General features: G+C 35.0%; 1 protein-coding gene and 1 pseudogene across 5 annotated transcripts in view; one reads left to right on the top strand and one right to left on the bottom strand.

Moving 5' to 3' along the window:
- NLN (neurolysin) overlaps positions 1-25992 on the bottom strand; it is an 80829-nt gene that overhangs the window by 35725 nt on the left and 19112 nt on the right. For 4 of the 5 annotated variants that reach the window (XM_039870060.1, XM_039870059.1, XM_039870057.1 and 1 more), the window contains 3 exons: positions 11894-12153; positions 8824-8972; positions 2143-2250 (listed from right to left, as the gene is read on the bottom strand). In XM_039870060.1, the coding sequence (XP_039725994.1) occupies positions 2143-2250; positions 8824-8972; positions 11894-12125 (489 nt within the window). In that variant the 5' untranslated portion in view covers positions 12126-12153. The remainder of the gene's footprint in view (positions 1-2142; positions 2251-8823; positions 8973-11893; positions 12154-25992) is intronic. The other variant, XM_039870058.1, reaches the window with a different exon arrangement.
- Positions 6330-6448, top strand: LOC120608361 (uncharacterized; annotated as a pseudogene).

Here is a 25992-nt window from a genome sequence, read left to right as displayed (position 1 = left end):
CAGTCAAGTAAGTTTTGCGTTTATATGAAGATTGATTTCTGTACCCAACCTTTAGGAAGTACTTTCTTAGAGATGTGCTTGATAAAACAGCTTTCTGCAGTCTTCTATGTTGTATCTTCAAGTATCCATATGTAACATGTATAAAACAGCAATCCTAATGATGTGTTAAAAACCGTCATAAATTTTCAAGAAAAATGAATTTACCAGGTATAGTCAAAGCAGAATCTGGCACAGAGTACACACACAATAAATAGTTGCTGAATGAATGAATGAATCTAGTAGCCCATTAATAATTAGCACAGTTTTAATCTTTTCCAATTCAAAATTTGAATTTAGTAAATCAGTACTTGGTGAAGTAAGCCAAGAGATAAAAACTGAATAATTAATTCTATGGTTGCTTTGGAAAAAAGGTTACGTCTTAGTTTTATAGAACGTTTACAAACAAAGACGAATTTTATATAAAAAGTTTTAGGTGGGACATCAAAGGAAACAGTAAGAAGAAAATCACAAGAAAAAAACATGAAATAATTTTATGAATCTGTCCCACTCTTGTAAAACTGCAAGATAATGAAATTTATATAAACCACACTGGTTCTCAAAATGTGGCCCTGAGTAGAAACATCAACATCACCTGGAAATTGGTTAGAAATACAAATTCTTGAGATATACACCAAACAAAGTGAAACACAAACTCTCAGAGGTGGGCCCTCGTATTCCGAGTTTTAACAAGCCCTCCAGGTAATTCTGAAGAACACTAAATTTGAGACTGCTGACTTAACACATACAGTGTCATTTTGAATATTCTGGTTGTCTCCCCGAGTTCTCTTCCACTTCCACCACACTCTACAGCAGTCATGCGGTTTGAGTGGAACCTGATCCTATCTGAAGTTCCAGAGGTATGACCTCTGCACCAGTTAGGATCCCATCCTTACTGCAGTAGTAACTGGTTCAGGTAACTCAGGCCTGGCATTCCCCTGACTAAACAGGGATTCAGAATTAGGAATATGACACAATCTGGGTCATTAAGACATGAGGGGAGGTTTGATGGGGGCTTCTCTATGTCCTTCTGGATGGTTGGGTTTTTAGATTTCTAGATATTTTAGAAATAAAAAGAAGACATCTTTGGATAGCACTAACACTGAAGAAGGCAGAGTAGGGAAATAGAAGGTAGAGTAGGTGGCTGATGTCACCACTGAGCATCTGTATCAAATAACCCATGAAGCCCAACTACCTTCCCAGTTACACGAGCAAATCAATTTATTGTTTAAATTGTTTCAACAGGGTTTTGTTAGCTGCAAGCAAACACATTTTAACTAATACAGTGTTCATGTGCCCAAAAGAACTGATGATTGACCAGGAAGGCAAGTCAGGTAAGAGGGATCAGTTAAATTTCTCCCGTAACTAGGATGGAGAGGATACAAGTTGTTCGAAGAGCATTTAGATGGGAGAAAGATGCCATATCTCAGTAGTGCCTTTAGGTATATCTACCACTCTGACATCACTTGGTTTGTATTACTTTCAAACTTATTTTCAGTTCTACTGCCTAGAAGAATTACCTGGAAATAAATCATGTTTTATTTTTTTACCTCTTCCAAAAGAATGAATTAATTCTGCAGCCTAGTTTATTTATGAAATTGGAAGATCTGACTGGCATTACACAAAAGAAAAAGTTTGAGAAGCACTTTTGAGCAGCTAATCTCTCTGCCCTTAAGGGACATGTATTAATCATAGCATGCTCCATTCCAAAGTACTGGTTTTAGAACATTCCATCATAAGGATTTATTTCCAGTGCCCTGTCTCTGTAAGACCAAGGGAATAAGAACACAAATCAACTGTTAAGACCTGGAACTAGCTGTTAGAGAATATAAGACAGAGCGGAGAAAATAAGCCCGGAACATATGAAACAAATAAAACTTTTAAAGGATTAAAGAAAAAAATCAATTATCAGTTGTTTGTCAGTCACCATGAGATGAATAAGAGTTGCAGAATTTAAAACCATTGACTATCAAATACATTGTAAATGGATTTGTATTATACATTATTTCTCACACTACAAACATGTTTTCCTATTTTCTATTTTTTTTGGTTGTATTTTTATTTATTCTTTTTCCTTTCCAATAAGAAAAGGAAACGTAAACTCACATTTTGTACTTGTTCTGGAAGATGGAGCCCATTCCTTTTTCCCATTTTAACCGACTTTTCCAAGTATCTTCTGGCTTCAGGCTTCATCTTCCCCAGATTGCAGGTTTCCTGAAATTAAAGAGTGTGACACCCATTTCTGTTACCTCAGTGCCTGGGTAAATTATAAACTATGAGGCCAAAGCAAATTTATCCATCATCTCTGTGGGGCTATGAAGCACATAGATGATTATGAAACAGGCCCTTTTGAAGACCTAACTTCTCCTATACTTTAGTGAACTTCTGCTCATTTAAAACAGAAAAATTAAATAAACAGAAAGCTAACCAGAATGGCCTTGCCTTGTATCAGAATCAAGAGTGACTGTACCATTTGAAAGTGTGATAATAGAAACATTTACATAATCTTATTCTGAGCATTCTCTATGACCAAGTGGTCTTTTTCACAAAAAATATTCCTTATCACAAATCATCTGGATTTAATTTTCTATCATTTGCTAACCTGCTTCTACTTAAAAGGCAGGAAAAAAAGAAAGGGCAAATTCTACAAATGGAGAGTGGGGCTCTTTTGTCAACATACTAAAAAAAGGACAGCCAGATAAAACCCCAGCAAAAGGATTCCAAAACTTTAAAAATGCCTTATTATCATTTGGCAAGAGAGAGCAAGCTGCATATGAATAAGTATCTAGGGAAAATGAGTCAGCAGTACGCACAGAGGAGGAAAGCTGGACACTACATTTGAACCTGCATTCAAGCAACACAAACAGCACTCACTCAAAAGAACGAAGGGCCCTGGAGGCAAATGAACAATTCCCCTGGCCATGGCAATGTATGAAAACACCAGCTGTTTCTTCAAAACAGGTGGCAGAGTACACATGGTACATCTGGATGGGTGGTCAGTCTGTGGTCTCTGGGAGGAAATGGACTCCAGACAGATTTGGTAGGTGTAACAGATTCAGTTTGGTTGAGAGCCAATGGGGGATTTCTGTCTCTAGAGCCTTAGAGACCTCTCCAACTTAAGAGTCCCACCATTGGTTGTACTTTCTTTCCATGAAAGACCTGGGCTGTCCATCCCTGAGCTTTATATTTTCCCAACTAACTAGATCTTTATAGAACTGGGATTACCTTTAAAGCTTGCATTTTAGATTGTTGGCACATTTTGTTGCAGCAGGTATCTTGAGTTATATTCTGAGAGTACTCCTTAATACAACAATCTGTATCTCACTTCACCTACCAACAAAAAATTTTGTCATAGTAGTAAAACACTTGTTGTACATACATTACTCACAGTTTCCCCTGAGTTTATTCTCAGTGGAGGCAGAGAACAGTTAGACTCTTTTTTCCATAATAACCTCCTCTTATGTCCTTGGAGAATATCTGAGCATGCTGGCATGGTTGGAGTTGGAATCCTTCCTAGCTGGTATGGGCACACACTGGGATCTCGGAAGCAGGTGTCTGCAATGGGAAGAGGCTAGGGAGGTAACTGGGCTGTGGGCTGGTTCCCTAAGGGATGGCCAGCAGTTCAAATCACAGTGTTCATTCAGATGTGATTAACCTGGGTTGATCAGGGCTGGCCTTAATAGCGCCAGAAAGTCTGTCCTGAAGTGTGGGGCATGGCAACAGGAGTCTCTAGACAGTTCAAAACTGGAAGTTTTAAGGTTGGGGAGAACGTAAGCAGTAGCTCTGTGCAGCTGGGGGAGAGGGAAAAAAAAAAATCCCAGGTGAAGAGGGCCTGGCGAGAGCTGAGTAAGTTGTGAGGGACCCAGCTGAGCAGGCTGAGATACAAAGCACAGGGCCGTCCCAGCAGGGCAGTGACCAAGGTAGAAGCCAGGCACACAGTGGGACAGCAGTGTGGGGACTTGGGTTCCCAGGGTTCACCTGGGGCACATTTAGCTCTAAGTTTAGGACAGAAACTCATCATAAGTCTTAGCAGAATTCTTACTCTACACTCTGCTTGATCAGGATTGGACCTCATACTAGGTTGGCCTGGACTTGCCACATCTGCGAGTAGCAGGGCTGCTACCTCAGAAAGCCTAGAAGTATACTCAGCCCAGTAAACTCCAAATTTATGGTCTGGATTAGGTAAAACTACTTATTCCCCAAATAGTTAATACAGGTGTAAACAGGTAGAAGGAAGTTCTGAGAAAAATCATCCCTGACTAATTATCTGTACTGAAATACATGATTTACCACAAAAATCTGACTCAATTATAATCAGACACTCCTTGCTGGTTAGACTCTGAGGTCTCAGGAAAACTCCGGAGGTCTCTGTTAGGAGTAAGGTACTTCTAAAATGTGCTTCTCATGCACATTCCTGTCCCAGAGCTGATCATAATATTCTACCTTAAACTGGCCAGGCAAGGTCAGAATTACTGCCCAAGGATTTCCTAAGAGAGATTTGGCCAACACTTCTAGACTGCTCTGCTATACTTGCACCTTCCTTCCTGAACAAGAATTTAATCCCCTTGAATCTGAACCAGGTCTCAGGCCTTTTTGGGTGTGGTTTCTCCTTTTTAGGAGTAGGGGCTGGGGGATAGAGTTCTCTGAAGTACTTTGCAAATTTATATAATCTGACAGCAGGGCTCTTTTTTAACTCTGTGGTGACAAGATTTAGTTTCCTCTCTAACTTCTTCTGTAACAAAGAGCTTTTATGTAAATGTGTGAACGTACACGCATGCACGCGCACACACACACACACACCCTTATACACATGCTTGTATTTTGTATACTAACTTTACAGACAAGAAAACTGAGGTAAATGATTTTCCTATGATCACAAAGCTTTTTAGTGGTAAAAGTGTAGAAATAAGTTCTTCAAATTCTTAGTTTTATATTAATACATGCCCCTTCAAATTCTTAGTTCTTCAAAAGGATAGAAATAAGTTCTTCAAATTCTTAGTTTAGTACATTGCCCAAAATGCCATGCTACTGCATTACCATCCTTAATTCATGATCATTCTTTATAATTTCATAATAAAAAAGTGAAAAGTTGTCTTAATTTCCCCCAAATCCTCCCCAGCTTCTGTCTCTTGACTTTGTCCTTTTTTTCTTTACAAGACCTTCATATTTCCAGCTTCTAAAATATTAAATTATTTCAGTGAGATTTTCTGTATAGTGTATACAAAGTAGAAATTGCAATGTTGTTAAAAGAACTCTGAGGATTAAGCCAGTATATTACTTTGAATATCATTTAGAAAAACTGATTCGTAAACTTCAAATATGCTAAAGAAATATAAGATGACAGATCCTATTGCAAAAACTAAAATAGAAGTATAACTTGTTTAATTAAATGTGTTATATTTGCAGTTTTTTCCTGTTTTGTTTTTTGCCATTGTTTGTTTTTATCAACAGTTATATTTAGGTTTTAATCCTACTATCATGAAGAGGACACTCTTAGGCAGCTAGGGCAGAAGGGCTGCTAAAGGTCTGCTTGTTGACTACTAACTCAATATGCCATAAGATTTGCTGCTTTTGTGTGGGCTACAGGCAGACTGAGGACTCTGGGAGTGGGGAATCACACTGCATGAAGACACATTTTAACTGGGATGAGTTCAGTTTCATTCAACACACATTTACTGAGCTGCTATTTGTGCCAGGCACCAGGGAAACAAAGATGAATATCTTTGAGGCGCTTTAAGTCATATGAAGGCAAAAAAGATACATTAGCAGATGTCAATACCATGTAGTGAGTAGAACCAGAGGTAAGTACTTGGGAAGCACAAAAGAGGAGTGCCTGTCTGATGGGAAAATTAAGGCAAGGTAGTTGATACTTTATATGGGATCTCTAGGCTTTTAAGAGCCTGACAAAAGTGCAAGTTTCAGTAGTATCGATTATGACCAATGACTAGACTCAATACATTTTAAAATCAAAAATCTTGGTAAGTAAAAGGAATGACCATTACCATGTTGAATTTTGGACATAGTTTCCTTCCCTTCCGTTCCTCTTCCCCTTCCCTTTCCTTCTTTCCCTCGTTTCCTTCCTTCTTTTCCTTCCCTCCTTCTTTCCCTCCCCTCTTCTTCCCTTCTTTCCCCTATCCCCTTTTTTCCTGCCATGGTTTTAAAGCACTGGTTCTTGTATTTTATTTTGGCACCAGGTCTCCATGGCTGGTAGAATACATCACAACACTTAATCGTATGACTTATACATTTACATAGTAACATTAAAACTTTTCTGTTTAAATCACTAATTGGAAGTCTATGGCCATGCTACCCTGAACAAGCCCAATCCTGTCTGATCTCGGAAGGTAAGCAGAGTCGGGCCTGGTTAGTACTTGGATGGGAAACCACCTAGGAATACCGGGTGCTGTAGGTGTAAAAAAAATTTAAAAATAAAAATAAATAAATAAATCACTAATTAGCTAAGATAAAGTGGCAAGACCAAAGCCCGCAGCTCTGAAAAAATATAAATAATATAACAGATAACTTATATTAATTTAGCTTACATGAATAATTCAGACTATTTCACTAAAGGATCCCTTTTCTGTACTTATTATTTAGCAGGCCACTGGAATATTATAATATTCCATAAAATACTGTATGCTTGAGTTGTTTTAACATGAAGACATTGTATATTTTCTCACCAACATGGCTAGGAAGAGTGTCTATAAAACCTTTTTTGATCTTTGCTGTATTTTTAGCCAATAATTAAGAAACCTTTGTCAGGACTGTGAAATGAGATGATTCGCCTTTTATTAAAGTGTCCAACTCTAGAAGAAAACTGATGCTGATAGTTCTAGATTTAAAAATACTGCCTGTACTAGACTTATTGGGGTGATCACTTCATGTTTAATAAATGTCTAACAGCTATGCTGTATGCCTGAAACTAATATAAATTGAATGTCAATTATAATTGAAAAATTAAAAAAAAAAAACTGCCTAAATAAACATAACTGTCAAAGGAAGGCATTTAAAGGTAACTAAATTCACCAAGTAAGCTTGAATATATAAACAAACACAGCAGTTATTTTTCATAATTGTGATATAGCCTTACCAGACATTGTAAAAGCCCTTAAAATGTTCCCACAATAACCCACATGGATAAGAGTAATCACTCCACTGGAAAGAGGAAAAATTATGGAGCCTGAAACTACTATAAATTATTACAATAAAACCCTAAAGTGAACCAGCCCAAACAAATACACAAATCTGACAAATCATTGGTGCTGTGCCATGCTGTGCTAGTCTCCTTTCTAGTCTACTACACAGGAAGCAATTTATTCCCAAAGTTAGTGGGATCAGTATGCAATATATATAAAATTTAAAAGTATAATAAAGAAACTTAGAGTAACAAATTTCCCATATCTTGATGACAGTCACAAGAATCAGAGAAGGTAGAATAGTAACAAAAACATTAGACTCAATTAATAACATAAAGATTGAAATAGCTTTTCGATGCTAGAATATCCCAAACTATAACTTAGAAGTCAGGACAGAAAAAAAATTGGTCGAAAAAAATTAAAATTCTGAGGAAAGTTTTAAAATACAAATATGATACATAGCTAGAATGGAAATTAGATTATTTGGGGGTGAAATAACAATAGGAGACTATAAAGGGCATGATTTGAATCACATAGAATAACTGGGGTCAAAAAGAAAAAAGGGAACAATTTAACTAATAAAGAATAATCATAAAGTTATTTTAATCTGTTATTTTTATAGTGCCAAAGAGGAACAATTGTGAACCACATAGATGATTATAAATTATAGGGTGAAAAATGCTTGTCTGACACAAGACAATAGATAGCATATACTCTTATATGTCTAAATAAATTCTTGATTACATATTCTATAGTGAGCTACAAATAAAACATTTGAAATAACACAGCTTTTTATTTTGACTTTTGTCAAAATTTGCTAAAAGGAACAAAATTTTTGAGTTTTTGCATAAAGACACATCAAAATTAAACAAAAAATGCCTAGGATTATAAAGCATTGTTGCTGATGTATGAAAATAAAAATTCAAAGCAAAGATATGATGATATCAACATTGGTGATAAAAAGATCAAAACGCTCAACGTAGACCCATCTAAACCATTCATTATCCATAAATTCCATGAGTCCTAGAAAATGTAAGGATGACAAACAGGAATGATTTTGGCGTGTACCATCAACAGCAGGTCATCAATATGACAGCCAAAACCACATGATATTTATAGATAATCAGCTTGATTCCATTTGCTTCTGGTTGATCTGATCTAATATAAACCTTGCAATATTTTAAAAATTCAAAGGGGTTTTTACATTGAACCATCAAGTTCATAACTTTATGATTTAATAGCGATATAAATATATATATATACACACACATATATATATGCATATATATATGTGTATATATATATATATTCAACAGTAAGGCATACATATATATATGTATATATATATATGTATGCCTTACTGTTGAATTGTACACCTGAAACTTACTGGATTTCATTAACCAATGTCACCATAAAAGAAAAAACAAACCTTAGATTTATAGATGATTATACTTGGTCTTTAATTTTAAGTGAATGTAATTAGCAACCAAATTTAAGTGGTATAACATTATATAACACTATGCTATGACCCTTATTATAATAATTAAAAACAAAATCTAGAAGCATTCACATGCCTTTTATTCTTGGTCCAGATTTCTTCTTTATTACTATATACTTTTTTTCCCTTAAAGGGATTTATAACACCACTTACCTGTAAATGAACAATTCTCAGAAATATATCTTCTCTCATGCTCATCTCGATATCAAAACGAGAAAGTCTTTTGTCTGCTTCTGTACTTGCCGCCCGTACTTCTCTGTCAGAGGAGACATGCTGGGGAAAGTCTAGCATGGTTCGTTCTACTGTTAACAGAGAGAAAAACTGTAAGGACTCAACGAATCAGTATTAAGGTCAATACCTCCTAACTAGATGAATAAGTATCTTGATAAAAGTTTTTCAAATACTTTCTTTAAAGGTTCCTAAGGCTATCAAAGAACGGGGTCTAATGAAGGACTTGGCTGTCCCTGGGTCATTATTGGGAACAATAAGAGTGTGCACTGAGCACCTATTAAAGTATGCTTAGGGTGTCATTTACTAACTGGGAATGTAGAAAGATAAAGACACAGTTTTATACTGAGGCATTTTATCATCAGGGGAGTGGGGGGTGGGAAATAGTACATAAAAAGATAAAGAACCATATAGGACAGAATGGATTAGTTGTCAAATGAATGGGATAGTAGTCCAAAGGCAGCAACACAGGGCTGGAGCGCTGTGTAATGTTTTATGGAGAAGGCTGGACTTTAGAGATGCTGGAGTGAAAGGAAGAGCTCCATAGGATATTGGAGGAGAGACTGCAAGCCTGAGGGCAGGCAGAGACAGAGGACGTTTCAAAAACAAGCAGCCCAATTTAGTGGGATGAGGTTTATTTAGAAGTTCTTAACATTTATTACAGACTTTCTATAGAATTTAATGGAAGTTATAGACCTCCCTACAATGCAAACATTTATACAAACGTAAGAAGCTCTATACAATTTCAGAAGATTTCCAGAAATCTCAGTGGACACATCCAGTAAGCATCTGAATACTGGAGATATTCCTATCAAATGATTGTGGTAATATAGTCTACTCTAATTTTCACATATTAAAGTTGGTTCTTGGATTTTTCATATATTTGTATTTTGACTTTAATTAGGTAAAAATCTGATGTCAGTGAAATAACCCACACTCCAAAAAAAAACCCACGAGTATAATTTATAGTGATGGTTGTGCTTATGCTGTGGCAATGTATTGAATACATTTTTATTTTGTTATCTTTAGTATTTTGAAGTTATTATCCATAGGTAAAATTTACACATGTAATATATGACAGAAAGTAGAGCTATCCTTTATATACCAAGAAATTGTACAGTTAAACAAGCTACCTCACGAATATTAGTCCTCTTTATTGTTACAAATAAAGAGGTATAAAGGTATAAAAAATTGCCACAATATCTGAATAAATTCATAATGTATGTTTTAAAAAATCGAATTAGATTAGTATTCTTTTAGGATTTGATTTAGTATCTAATTTTACGTCCATAAATTACAGAAAGAATGGAACAGATTAAAAATTTAGTACATACAGCACTTGTTTAAGTGATATAATTATATAGTTACAATTTCTGTTTGCTTTTTAAAATGAACTCAAGAAGATTATTAAGAAGAAATCAAAATCGCTCAAGAACTAAATGAGCAGAATAAAATATAGGAGCCTAAAACTGGCATCATCTTCTTAAATAATAATAATGAAAACCATTTCCTTCCCTCCTTTGCCACAAAGACCTGGAACCAGACTTGTGCTCTCACTGCCAAACTATAACAATGCTAAAGCCCAGTACTAGACACTAGACGAAAGGGATTTTAAGAACTAGTGCTAGAGGCAGAATGAAGTCTGAGGACATACACAAATAAGAGAAAGTTAGTCTTTAAAAATTTATTCCTAGTATGATTAACCCACAAAGATAAATTTATGGATGAGCAAGAACAGATACCACAGAACTAAAAGTATATTTAAAATATGTATTATTGGAAAAAAACACAGAATTTAAGATAATCCTTAATAATATACTTTGTTTTTTTCCCCCCCACTGATATAATTTTAGATTTGTTAAACATATAAGTTACCAGGCTAACACACCAGCTTGGCCATAAATGACTAAAGATGTATGTGAACCAAGGACAAACCACATAAAGGGTGAGAGATGCACATAAAATTCCCTGCTGGGACAACTGCTGAATGGGACCAACCTCATCCCTTTGATTTTGATTAATGAGACCAACTGGATCCTTTTTATTAAATTTTAAACTCAAGACTAGTAGCAAGATTCAGTAGCCACTAATGAGAGAGAAGCAGTTGGTAGTAGAAGCAGAAACTGAAACAGAACTGACTGCAGAGGTCAGAGAGAACAGCCAAGTTCCCTCTGTGGTGGGACACAGGGTGGGGAATTCTTGAGGAGTTGGTGGAAGTAAAGAGATGACCAGGTCACTAGGGCTGTGGAGGATCTCGGACAGCCTTCTAAATTGTGGTAGTCATACAAATGTTTATGATATCTAGCTCTACAGATTTAGTACTATATTCTTATGAAGGCTGGACACACAGTCAAGGTTGTTTAGCCATAATTATCCTACAAAATATATTCAGCCCTTAGAGGTCACCAGGGTGAATCTTTTTCTTATAACTCAAAGGATCTATACTTATATTATAAAAATAATATATTTTAAGTGTAGAATATATGAAAGTACAGAAAAGCATAAAGGTCATTAAATACTACTCCTAAACATGATTTTAATGGCTACACAGTGTTATAGAAGGTGAATGTATCATAATTTACTTAGCCATTCTATGAGTTTCCATTTAAGGATTGTTCCCAAACTTTTGCTATGATAGAGTACCTGTTTATACATAAATTTATACATGATTTTTTTCTGTATCTGATTATTTCCTTAGCTTAAATGCCTAAACGTAGAATTACTGAAGTCGCATATAAACTTCTTAAAAGTTTTGATATAGATTGTCAAAATGCTCTCCAGAAAGCAGTTGTAATGAGAGTGTACATTTTATAGCACCTTTGCCAAAGTAATAAAAAATTTAATCTTAGGTAATTTAATTCTAAGCAATTAATTAATCATTATGTAAAAATCAATGTCCTGTAAAATTGGAAAATGGATTGCCAAGACAGAAAGCGTAAAATGGTTTATGATGCCCACAAAATGAAATATTGATGTGCTTTTACATCCTACTCACCTATATACTTCACTTCTACATCTGCCAGTGCCTGTAAACAGTTCTCATAAGTTACTTCCTCAAGGTCAAGCGTTCCAATAGCATCGTACACCTGTTTGGTCTGCACAATGAGTTCCTCAGTTCTTGTTTTAATTTGCTCTGGTGAAAGATCCCATCGTAAAACATTTCTGCCAGCTGCAGAATAGGAAGACATTGCCTGAAGAGGAGACATTACTTCTCTTCCTAAAGTCATCTTGAATAAAATCCTACAACCACCAACTCTAAAAAGAATCAGAAAAAGAATAAAAGTTAGGCATTTCTGCTGGTCCAAAGTCAATACACAAATGTATATTATCTAATTAAATTTTAAATTAAAAAGAACTTTTTAATAAATTGGACAAATTTCTTTCAGGTAAACACATATACACAAAATTAACTGCTCTTGTATTTTCTTTTTTTCTTGACTAGTTATGGATTAATAGAATTTGTACTTTCCAAACAATAAATTCTTCAGTCATTAGAAAAATAAAGGTAGGTGTCAAAGACATAATTGTCCTTTATAAATTAAACCAGTAATCTTTCTTATTTAAATATTTTCCCTGAGCTAATGTCCACCTATTATGTATGTAGACTCAAAAAATATTTGGAATTCAGCAAGGAAACATTTCAAAAATTCTCTTTTAACATTGAACACCAATTAAAACAGTTGTTTTTTTTTTTTTCCTACCAAAACTGTGTAATTCAAGAATGGGAATTTGAATTTAAGATTTGGAAAACAAACTCTGGTATAGCTATAACATCATAAAAGAAAAAAGAAAAAACAAATCAAGAAAAATGATACCAACCCTTCACTCCCTTAAACATTCAAACTAAAAATTGGTGACATGTGTGTATCTATTTACATATACATGTATTTTGTATGTATTGATAATTTTAGAGCTAGTAAATAAAAATGTTATAACAGATAACATTTATTGTGTGTTTAGGCACTGTACTAAATGCTTTCCATTTATTAATGCAGTTCTCACAACAATCCTCTAGGCAGATACTGTGATTATTCTTATATTGCAAAAGAGGAAACTAAAACAGAGAAGTTAAGTAACTTGCCCAAGGTCACATAGCTAGTTATATAGTATTATGTATAACCATTAAAAATTATATTACATGTAACTATTAAAAGCCAGGTAGTATAGATCTAGATTCCACACTCTTAACCACTATGCTAAACTTCATTCCTATTATCTTACAAGGCCCCAAAACAACCTTATGAGGTAGGTAGGACATTATTCCCTTTTAATAGATGGTGTAATTGAGGCTCATAGAGGCTGACTCATTTAAGATCATTCACTCGACAAATATTTATGAGGTGTACTGTGTCTGGCCACTGTGATAGGCACTGAGGATAAAAAAGCATTTTGACTGACATCCTGATATTATAATATAGTGAAGATGAATTGATAAACAGGTGATTATACTATATTGAGATGAGTGCTATGATAGGGGTAAATAGAGGGGACTCTGAAAGACCACAGAAAGAATGTTTCTAGGAAGATTTTCCAGAAGGAACAATGAGAAAGCCGATATCTGCACAATGTGCAGAAACTATCTGAAGCCCAAAGGCTGTAAGGAGTGAGAAGTCTGAAAAAGGTAACTAAGAAGTACTAAATGCAGAGCCTTGGGAATTGTTAAGAGTTCAACCTTATTCTGAAGACAATGAGAGAGCCATTAAAGGGTTTTAATCAGGGGAGAAACGAGATAAAATATGCATTTTAGAGAAATCGTTCAAATTATAGTGAGTTGAAAGGTTTGGAAAAGAGAGATCATTTTAGAGGGAAGCTATTACTGTAATTGAGGCATAAGACTATGGTACACTGTACTAGGAAATGGGGAATTGAAGTGATTTGGAAGACATTCAGGAAGTAGAATCAATATTAGTTGGTACTGAATGGATGTGTGGGAGAGGCGAGAGAGTCAGGAAGATGTCCAGGTTTCTGTCTTAGAACTGGATGGATAGATGGTGGTGCTGTCACTAAAATAGGGAACTTAGAAGGAGGAGGAAGATCTTTGGACGAAAAAAAGAGAAATTCAACTTTGGACGTGCCAAGTGGCTGTGGCACATGTAAGTGGAATCCATTTATATTAAATGGTAATTGAAATTATACGGGTCGTTGAACCGGCCCAGGGGAATTTGTAGAGTGAAAACAGAAGAACAACTGAGTTCTAACTGAAGTCTAATCTCTGACGAAGAAAGAAAACCAAGCCAGGCTGGGTCTAAGAAGTTGTGAAAAGTAAGCATTGGAAACGGGAGGAAGTGAATAACTGTACCAATTATTGTACAAATCTCAAGAAAGATAGAAGAATCTCTTCTATCTTTATTTAGCAACAAGAATGCCATTGATAACTTTGGCAAGAGCAGTGTCGGAGGGGGGTGGTAGGGGTGGAAGTCAGATTACTATGGTGGAGGGCTACTAAGAAGGTAAAGAACTGGAAGAGTGCACCCAAGCAATTCTCTGTAGAGTTAGCTGTGAGAATAAGGAGAACTAACTCTGTGCAGATGGAAGGGGCTGGGGCACAGAAAGGATGCATTTCTAAGATGGGAGAGACCTAAATACTGACACCCTTAACTGTCTCTCCATATTAACTGATGTCTCTTATGTGAAACATACTGGCTGGCAGACTATTTTCTATTGTATTTCCGCATTTCTCCTTCAACCAGCTGAGTTACATATTCACCAACGGTCAAGTCCATGTGTTCCAAAATATGTTTATGCCTACTGTACTTGTTTTCATGTAATTTAAATATTTGATTAAATGCATGCAAAAAAGAATGATTTGTTATTTAGGTAAACTATTATGTAACTATTTTGAAAAAGATGGTTGTTAAAAAGCCAACACAAAAACTCCTATTATAGAAATCTGAGGAAAGAACTGTGAAGATTCAGAAGATTTTTGAATTCAGATTACTTATGTGTGTCTTTATGTGTGTTCTTGTTCCACTTAAAAGAAACTGAAACTGGAAATAAAAAATGATGCATTTTAGATGTAGTTTACGCAAGGACAGTGAGGGATGCCTATCAAATGATTCATACTTGACAAAAACGCCTTCTCTTATATCAAAATATTTGGAAATAAACATACATTGTTTTGTTTGAATACATTAAGCAATTTATCATTTATGATTCTACTTGAAACCAATTTTTTCCATTAATTATTAAATGACACATAAAGCAAGATCTTAATGGAAGTGGGAACAAATGGCTTATAAGGCATGGGCGGAGCAATTTGTTTGAGATAGGAAGAGAGACTACAGGTTTGGTAATACCAATATAACAGGTAAAATGGGAGTAGTTAGGTTATAGTAAAAAAGTGAAATGTTTGAATTTAAGAATTCAAAGGTGACGCAGTCTAACAAGATCCAAGATGTTTTCCTGGAAGTGGATGGTTGATACGAACAAGCTGAAGAGCGCAAAGAGCCAACAACCTAGTGTTGGATAAAACGTCTATGGGAACACTGGAGTCAGTGGCTCGATGGTTGGGCCTGGGAATAGAAAGGAAGACTGAACCAGGAACTGAAGTCTACCAAATACGGTGAGGACCAACCAGGTGGCTGGGAGAGGACATCATGGGCAGGGTATAGAACGGTAAGAGCAGGCTGTGAGCCTCACAGGTGATTTTATACCATGGTGAAGCAGTGTTGGTCTGCAAGAATAAGGGGGGTAGGAGCTGGGAAACAGAGAAATGTGTATCTTTCTTCCTTACTTTGTGGTATGAGATGTGGAAAGAAGACGGATGTAGGGGAAACATTTTCCTCAGGCTGAGTGGATTTCAGTAAAGGTTAAAAGGGGAAGAGATGATCCAGAGAGTATGAAAAAGTGGAGGAGTTTGTTTACTATGGAACAAGGGTTCCAGAAATAACAAGGGAAAAGTCTAAGAGTATAATAGGTAGCTAAATATGAGTTGCTTGTCCTACCATTCACCTCTTCCCCCTGTCTAATTATATACATATTTTCTTCCTAGTACCCACACATCCCTCACATAGTCCATGATCTTTAAAGCTGGCTGCCCCCACTCTCAGAACTCCTGTGAGAGAAAGGGGTCTTATTCCTATTGAGTATGACTGAGTAAGCTTGTATCCTTGACTGAAGCTGGCATCTATATTATGGAAAAGAGTGGAACCTGTTTTATGACGAAATAAACGCTGTGAGTGAAAGAATAAAGGAAGGAAACCAGATATTTACTGAGATCACTGAGCCCCTAGATCAACTAATTCTAAAGCTTGTCCCGGAGCTAGACTTTTTAGTTAGTGAGTCTATTGTTTAAGCCAGTTTGAATGTGGTTTTGTTCTTTGCTTCACACAGGACCCTGACTGATAAAGGAATGAAAACTGATAAAGGAATGAGCACAGAAAAAAGTAGTACAAAGGTCAGAGTACAAGAAATGATGGATGACTGGAAGGTCTTATAAGCTTCAGGTGATGGCCTGAAATAATAGGGACATGAAATTCACTGTATGGAGCTCGCTGAAAATTTCTAAAACAATTATTCCCACAATGCCTCATGGACACACAGAACTGAGGCCTTAAAGGAGTCAGCCATGACTATGATTGATTGGGCTTCCAAGGAAGTTCTAGTACCAGTGGGATTACTGAGGTAATAAATAGCAAGTGGAAGGCTGATAACTAAAACACAGGACTTTCACATCTTAATACTCTGCTCTTTTCACCATCCTCTTGGTACAAACCAATTATTATGGATACATTTTCATTATTGTTAAGCAGCTTTAAAAGAAAATTACTCTCAACATTTCACTGATAAGATGACCTCCATTGGTTTTCATTTATTTCCTAACATTTATCAAAAGGGTGAGGGTTCGGTCACAGCATAACCTGATTTTAACTCGGTTAAACTGATAGAGATGTCAGCCCCTACATCTTTGCTGAATAGATGTTCCCATAATCATCTTTGTATACCTATGAAATGGATGAAAAACTATCCCTTCCTTAAAGTAATATTAATTCCCGAATGTGGAAGGGGTAAAAAGAAAGGAACAGAAGTTAGAAATCATGATTTTGTGAGTCAATAGAACACATTAAACTTTTTTAATCTTATACCTTCTCTTCTCACTTTCCGAGATTTCATTTAAAATTCCTTTCAGAATTTATAATTTTTACCAAGGAAAGTAAATGAAGACAGAACGATCCCCTTTACTTCTAACTAAAAGATTTTGATCTACTGAGAATTTTTCTATCTGCATTGTCTCTATTTTCCTCTTCCCTCGTCATTTTGCTGTCTCTCCTCATCCCCTTTGTAATGATTTCAAGCTCATTCAACGCTTCGGATGTTGGTACATTTCTCTCTTCTCCTTCAGTGCTTCTGCGGCCCTGGAGACCTGTGCCTGGGTGGGAAAACCAGTGCACCTGCAGTCACGCTAGCAACTGTGCTTGTACCCTTGATAATCTGATGAGGGTTTTTTTAATTGACTTTCTGCAACTTAGAGCTACAAAAGTTGAAAGCAAGCAACATAGCGTCATCCTGTCTTTCTCTATAGGAGTTATCATGTACAATTATTTGAAAATTAAAATCTAGATTAAATCTGATATTTCTACTGTCTAATTAAACACTAGTTTTTTTTCTATAAATGTCTAGGCTTTTTATTATTTCTGTTCCAACTGCAACTTCTTCACTGTCTTGTGTCTTCAACACACAACACTGAAATTTCTAACCAAGATATAACACAGAATACTATATTGGAATTGACAGGAAGGTGCGTTTGTTAGGCTGTAGTCTCCTGTGTCCAACAAACAACTGAAGAACTTAGGCAAAGTAAGCAAGCTGCATAGATTTTGATAGAGATCACCAGGTTGCAGAATTTCATTTGGACAAATGAGCATGCCACAGCTATTTTTAGTTAATTATTGTCTTAAAACTTTTGCAAAACATTTTATGGGATGTACTTTCAGAAACATTCTGACTTGCTGCATTCATTTTCTTTTGAAGTAGAGCTGAAAGGCCTCCATTTCCTCCCATCAAAGCTTCTTTAACCATTCCAGTTCATCCAGATCTAAGCTTCTATCACCTTTTATCTATGTCATTCATTTTAGACATTTAAATTACAGTCATTAACCTTTTTAGCTGACTTGTCTTATATTCTAAATTAGACTAGGACTTTCTCAAGCACAATAACCATTGTACATTTCTTTTGTCACACCCCCAACCTGAAAACATTGCACACTGCTGAGCACAGTTGAAGCTCATTAAGAACCTGAGATGAGATTGATATGGCTAACACTTTACAGCAACACCATTTTCCTTCATCATCACAAATAAATATTCATGCAGAGAAGTATGTTTTACTAGAGCCAGGACTAAGAAACTCCATTATGTAAAATGTTGTAACTTCCATTTCTCCGCAATTTACATTTTATCCACGTTCTCATTCTTTCTCTATAGGGTTATTGCATTGTAGTACATGGTTTGCATGGCAGTTCCTGAAATTTGCCCCAATTCTTCAAAACACAAGGCAAATGTTCCTAGTATTTTCTTTGGAACTAATATTTCTCTATGAGCTGCTATTGAGTGCTGTATTTCATCAATCCCCCCAGACCGGAATTTCAAACTGTTTAATTATTTCTCTTGTTCCATTCCATTTCATCAGAACCACGCCCTTCTCATCTTGATTCCTACTGTTCACAAAGTTATGTTTTTCATCACTGATTTTATGAAGTCACCACTCTTATTACTACTTATCAGTGCTCTTGGTGTCCTCTTTGGAGGGAAGAAAGAACAGAAAGTAAGAAAGAGAGAAGTCATTTACTGAGTAGTCCCTATGTACCAGATTGTAAAAAACTTCATTTAATCCTACTAATATTCTGAGAAATATGTATGTATGAGGAAGCACTAATTTCAAGGGCAACAGTGTAGTAGAAAAGACTTTTAGTTCTTTCTACAAGGAACAGGGCCAAATGTTTTAACAATATGATTAGAATATAAAAGTGGTTTTTCTACAAGATTGTTTAAATTTCACAAATCAGTATTGATATGTGAAAAATCTTAGTTGATTTTTACAACTAAGAGCTAATCTTTTTTTTTTAACATTCAATATTATTTTATACAAGTTTCAGGGTACAGCATAGTGGTTAAACATTTATATAATTTACAAAGTGATCTCCTGGATTAGTTTAGTACCTACCTGGAACTATATATAGTTATTATAATATTATTTACTATATTTCTTATGCTGTACTTTACACTGCTATGACTACTTGGTAACAAATTTGTACTTCTTAATTCCTTCACCTTTTCCACCCAGTGCCCCAACCCCTTCCCATACAACAATCACCAGTTTGTTCTCTGTATCTATGAGTCTGTTTTCACTTTGTTCATTTATTTTGATCCTTAGATACCACAGATAAGTGAGATCATACAGTATCTATTTTTCTGTCTGACTTATTCCACTTAGTATAATACCCTCTAGGTACATCCATGTTGCTGCAAATGGTAAGATTTCATTTTTTTATGGTTGAGTAATATTCACTTGTATACATGTACAAGAGTTGATCTTATTAGCTATGGAGGTCAAGTTATAAAATATTACCTAAAGCTTCCTGGTACTAATACTAGACCCTCAACATATCAAACACTTGTGAACTTATTGTATTCTCTCTGCTGAGTATCCTTTCACATCTCATATTTCTGCCAATCACCAAATGTAAAAGCATCTGACTGGTGAATCTCTCTCATACACCCAATCTCCTGATAACTTCCTTATCCTTTTACAAAGCTCTATCTTTTCCACTTTGTTTTTAAGAATTTTTCAAAAAAAAATTGTTCTCAATTACAGTTAATATACAACATTTTCCACTTCGTCTTTTTTTTTTTCCTCCTGCAGTTGACATTCAATATTAAATTCAGGTGTACAGCATGAGATTAGACATTTATATAACTTACGAAGTGATCCCTTCGATAAGTCTCATACCCGTCTGACACCACACATAGTTATTACAATATTATTGACTATATTCTCTATGCTGTACTTTACATCCCATGACTATTTTGTAACTGCCAATTTATACTTCTTAATCTCTTCACCTTTTTCACCCAGCCTCCCAAAGTCCCTTTCACCTGGCAACCATCAGTTTATTCTCTGTATCTATGAATGTTTCTGCTTTATTTTATTTTTTAGATTCCACATATAAGTGAAATCATATAGTATCTGTCTTCCTCTGACTTATTTCACTTAGTATAATACCCTTTAGGTTCACCCATGTTGTTGCAAATTATAAGATTTCATTCTTTCCTATGGCTGAGTAATATTCCTTTGTATATATAATTACCACTTTTTTATCCAATCATCTATGGATGGACACAGGTTGCTTCCGTATCTTGGCTATTGTAAATAATGCTGCGGTGAACATAGAGATGCATTTATCTTTTTGAATTAGTGTTTTGGATTTCTTCAGATAACTGACCAGAAGTGGAATTGCTGAGTTATAAGGTAGTCATACTTTTACTTTTTTAAGGAACTTCCATACTGTTTTCTCTAGTGGCTGCACCAATTTGCAATCCCACCAACAGTGTGAGAGTGTTCCCTTCTCCCCACATCCTCACCAACACTTCCTTTTTGATTTACTGATGACAGACATTCTAAGCAGTGTGAGGTGATATCTTATTGTGGTTTTAATTTGCATTTCTCTGATGATTAGTGATGTTGAACATCTTTTCATGTGTCTATTGGCCATCTGCATGCCGTCTTTGGAGAAATGTTTATTCAGCTCCTCCCCTCATTTTTAAATTGAAAAAAAATTTTTTTGGTGTTAAGTTATATGAGTTCTTTATATATTTTGGATATTAATCTCTTATCAGATTTATCATTGGAGAATATCTTCTCTCATTTGATAGATTGTCTTTTTGTTTTGTTGATGATTTCCTTTTCTGTACAAAAACTTTTTAGTTTGATGTAATCTATTTGTTTATTTTTTTTCTTTGTTTCCCTTGCCCGAGGAGATATATCTGAAAAGAAATTACTGTTAGCAATATCAGAGAGTTTACTGCCTATGTTTTCTTCTAGGAGTTTTATGGTTTCAGATCTTACATTTAAGTCTTCATTTTGAGTTTATGCTTGTATATGGTATCAGTATGGTATAAGAAAGTGGTCTAGTTTCATTTTTTAGCCTGTTATCTGTCCAGTTTTCCCAATACCATTTATTGAAGAGACTGTCTTTAGCCCATTGTATATTCTTGCTTCCTTTTTCATAGATTAATTGACCATATAGGCATGGATTTATTTCTGGGCTCTCTATGTGTCTCTTTTTATGCTAGTGGCATGCTATTTTGACTACTACAGCCTTGTAGTATAGTTTGTTATCAAGTAGTATGATACCTCTTTGTTCTTTCTCAAGATTGCTATGGCTATTCAAGGTCTTTTGTGGCTCCACATAAACTTTAGAATTATTTGTTCTAGTTCTGTGAAAGATGCCATTGGTATTTTGATGGAAATTGCACTGAGTATACAGATTGCTTGGGTAGTATGGAAATTTTAATGATGTGAATTCTTCTTATCTGTGAAAATGGCATATGTCTTCATTTATTTGTATCTTCTTCATTTTCTGTTTTATAATTTCCAAGTACAGGTCTTTTACCTCCTTGGTTAAATTTATTCCTACGTGTTTTAATTTTTGATGTAATTATAAATGGGATTGTTTTCTTAATTTCTCTGATAGTTCATTATTGGTGTGTAAAAATGCAACCTATTTCTGAATACTGATTTTGTACCCTGCTACTTTATTGAATTCTTTTACCTATTCTAATAGTTTTAAGGTGGACTCTTTAGGGTTCTCTATAGGTAGTATGATGTCAACTGCAAATAAGGACAGTTTTACTTCTTCCTTTCCAATTTGGAGACCTTTTATTTCTGGATTCCCTTCCTGTACCCACTCAAAAAAGTTTGTGTCTCCATGATTCCATCCAGATCACTAGCTAGAACGCCAGACCCATAGACATCTCAAACGTAACATGTTCGAAACTTAATCTTTCTCATAAATTCCCAGTCTCAGTTTACCACTCTTCATCTAGAATCTTAAGCTAGAAATTTGTCACACATATAAGTGATGAGTATCATTTTCATTCCTAATATTTGTTAAGACCCTGTTAATGTGCCAGACACTATAGCAAGAGTTTACATACATTTTCTTGTTTAATTTCTTATTTAACAAGCCAAGAGGCAAGTTAACCCAATTCTACTGGGCACAGAGAAGAAAATTAGCTTGTTTGAGGTCACAGAGGAGATGTGGACCTGAGATTTAAACTCGGGTCTGATTACAGACTCCATATTCTTACCTACTAAACTATACTAATGTTGCAACTGCATCCTTAAAAAGGAAACCATCAGATTTCTTACAACTGCACCTCCCCGATCTTCTATCTTGCTTGCAATGGGGAGAAAATAAGGTAAATACAGCACTTAAAACATACATATTGGCATTCCTTGTCCAGCTTGTTAACTATACCACTCCCTGAAGGATTGCTACAAGGGCTAAGAAGGAGTGCCCCACTTTTGCTTTCATCCAGCTCTAAAAAACAGGCCATGTAGGCCTGGGCAGCTTTTAGTCACCATTTCCAAAGAGTAAAACGACTCCAACTGGGACAACCTGATGGCTACTCTGTGCACCCACGTCTCATTCCTTTTCAGAGCCTTTTAATGAACTGCCCTTAGGCAAGCAGGAAACCACTTGAAAAAGTGTACTAGGAAGTTGCAAAAGCTTTTTTAAAGCACTCGGGCAAAATAACCTACGTTTCTTATGGATAAGATTCAGCTGAGGCACTGTAAGAAAACTTTCTATGCAATAACTGCTAGTTCTTTACTCCGTGGTGATTTCTCAGAAAGAGATATTGACTTGTTACCATCATCTGTGATTATGCCTACATTACAAATTACAATACCAAAAAATGACTCATTATAAAGGATTTCACGTGAAGCAAATTAGTTGATTCAGTCATTCCTTCAGCAAATACTTACTGAGGTTCGAAGATGAATGAGACATAGTTATTACCCTCTGGGAGCTAACAGACTTGTGAAGAAGAGACATAAAGATAGATTAGAATATACAGCAGCAAATCCTATGTGAATAAAGTGATGGGGGAATTTAGAGGGCAGAGCAAGCAACTCTGACTTCAGGAGGTCCTTCTACATTTCTCATTCTACACACACACACACACACACACCCTTAGAACTTGGTTCTTTTCTTTCTTTTCTATCCTTTGTATGAAATATTTTCTTCTTATTAATATTATTAGCTGTTAGTAAACAGCTAACACAATTGATCTAGAGTATCATACTTTTATTTAAACTAGCATTTGTGGAAGGTCTTCTAAGTGTATTCCAGAAAATCTTACTCTAACTTCTAAATTCCTTAAATTCAATGTTTTAGGGTCTATACATCAATTGCTTACTTACACTATACGATCTGTATTAAAATTTTTAAAATTAAATTATCCTTCTCCTGAAGATTGTTTGGTCTTTTTTTAATCTGTAAGGAAAACAGCATAAAATTATAAATTAAATCCCTATATTGTGCCTGGTATATATTTGCTGAATGAGTCAAAATCTGTGTAAATACTTAATGCCAGCCTTAGAATGCTTAGAGATGTACTAGGAAGGATGAATGACCTGCTGCCACACCGACAGGTCAGGGGAGAAATGAAGAAGACATTCTCCTTCTAATTCTATGACAATGTAAGCAATTTGAGAACATAGTCCATGTCTTAATTTATCTTTGTATTTCTCGGCAGATGTGGAAGAATTTGTCAGTGCATAGCATATATGTTGGAAATGCTGAATCAATGAGTATAGAAAAGTGATGAAAAAATCTACATTAGTCTGTCCTACAATGACTATTAAATTTAGCCCAAGATACCAAGTAAATAATGTGATAAAGCAACCAAGAGAAAGTGCTAAGACAATAAAGTTGTTGGAGAAAGGTAATTAAGTAAATGATATGTCATAAAAATACCGTGAGTCATGGATAAATTACAGAACATGCCAGTACACTTGGAAAGCAAAGTACTACAATTCGACTGCTCTTGCTTCCACCTGCTGGTATAGGAAAGGAATTTTTTAGATTGGGAAGAAAATGTTTAGTGACTCTAGAAAAAAATTTTATGAAAACATTGAACTTTCAAAGTGCTGTTGCCAAGGTTACATAGTACGTGTCCCACAAACAATCCTTCACAAAAATGTACACCATGAACTCAACTACAAATATTTGGAGTAGAGAGCAGAACTACCCCACTGGCCTTTATTCTGAGTAGCCTCCAGTGTTTGTTAAAGCCAAAAGCATTATCAATTTTCTTTCATCGTACAGTCCCTTTTTTATACTCACAAAAATAGCCTTTAAATGGGATGACTAAAATGACCAGTGCAACTCTAATGGTCTAATCTTAGTCTTGTGTATTAAAAATATACTACTTATTTTGGAAACGGTGCCACATACAACTTCAGTTGCATACAACTTTCTCTATTGGTAAGGCTTCAAAGTAGAACTAATTATATTATACAAAGGATCCCTTGGGCTGAAAGATGATTTACTTTCAACTCTTTCTTAAAATGTTAGTGATCCATTTAAAAAAAGAGAAAAAAGCAATTTTGTTTTAGATTTTGGAATATAATGGAAGTAAGTTCTTGTTTCCAACTTTCATTGTAAATAAATAAAAAGGGACTCTTCAAAGTTATCTTTTACAAGAAATAGAAATAAAAATTAAAAAATGATAGAAAGAAATTGCTTGAGTTTATATAAAGAACTGGATGACATTAGAAATATTTGTTAATATTTCTACTCTTGACAAATAAAACTTTTGAAGAAGTTCATATTACAAAGTTATAAAGAATGAAATTTAAAAAAAAATCTCAGGTTCTGAAAAATGAGAGGCAGAAGATAGTTTAATTGATTTTCACCTAATTTTATATATAGGACAACTAATTTAATAGTTATAGGTTTTAAATAAATTTATTATAAATATACATTAAAAGATTTCTCTTCTTAAATTCTTTAACTGGCTTAAGGAAGACCATCTGAGACCACAGAGCATCTAAAATCAAGTGCAATGTCACAAATGAAATCAAGACTTCTTTAATAATTCATTAATAAAAAGCCTACCCACATACATGGAAAAACAAACCACAACTCAAAAAAGACATTCCGCTTTTATTTTTCTCTGGGAGGATAAATAAATTGCTTCTGGCATATTTAATTGGTGTTTGGGGTATACTTTTCAGAATTGAAGTCTTCAGTAAATTACTCATGAGAGAGACATCTCTCCTTAGTACATTATTTATTACCTAGGCTCGGCGGGGTGAAGGAGTGGGGAGGGGGTTACCTACATATGGATATCTTGCTGAGTAAATGATGATGCCTAAATCCTCACCCTATGCCTGGCTAATTACCATTTTTTTTTTGAGACTGATTCAATCACAAATAGGTTTTTATTGTTTTTACAGGTGACAATATATTATAATTATGTATTTTTGAAAAAATTATCTCAGTGTTAAATACTGAAATACTTATGAATAAAACAACATAATGCTGGGCTATATTTCAAAATAATTGTAGGAAGAAGAAGTATATGAGTAAAGATTGGCCATGAGTTGATAACTTTGAAGTTTGGTGATGTGGAAGTTCATTATATTAATTTCTTCACTTTTGCTTATAAACATTTACATAACAAAAAGTAAAAAAAAATAATAACTATTTATGTGCCTACTTCTAGTTGCTGTTCTAAATTCAGACGTGTGGTCTGAAAAACATATAAACTCGACACTAAAACAACATTCACATGCTGACAAGCATATTAAAATGGATAATAGATGAGCAAACCCCAAGAGGAAACGAGAACACAGATAAGAATATATTTGACCAGTAAATGAAGATTCAGAAATTCACAGTTGGAAAGGGGCCTTAGAAGACAGCCAATTCAAATCCTTTAATTTAGGATGAAGCCCAGTGATGTTATGTCATGAATAATTGATTATAAACCTATGCTTACGCATTTTATTCTTTCGCAGATATAGTGAATGTTACATTACAAATGATTAAAGAGTATTCAAGTGATACTGCTGATTTAGAGAAT

The sequence above is a fragment of the Pteropus medius genome, unplaced genomic scaffold (genome assembly GCF_902729225.1).
Source record: "Pteropus medius unplaced genomic scaffold, Ma_sr-lr_union100, whole genome shotgun sequence".
NCBI classification, from domain to species: Eukaryota; Metazoa; Chordata; class Mammalia; order Chiroptera; family Pteropodidae; genus Pteropus; species Pteropus medius.
The sequence above is the reverse complement of the archived record's forward strand: the minus strand, read 5'-3'. Positions and strand labels throughout refer to the sequence as shown.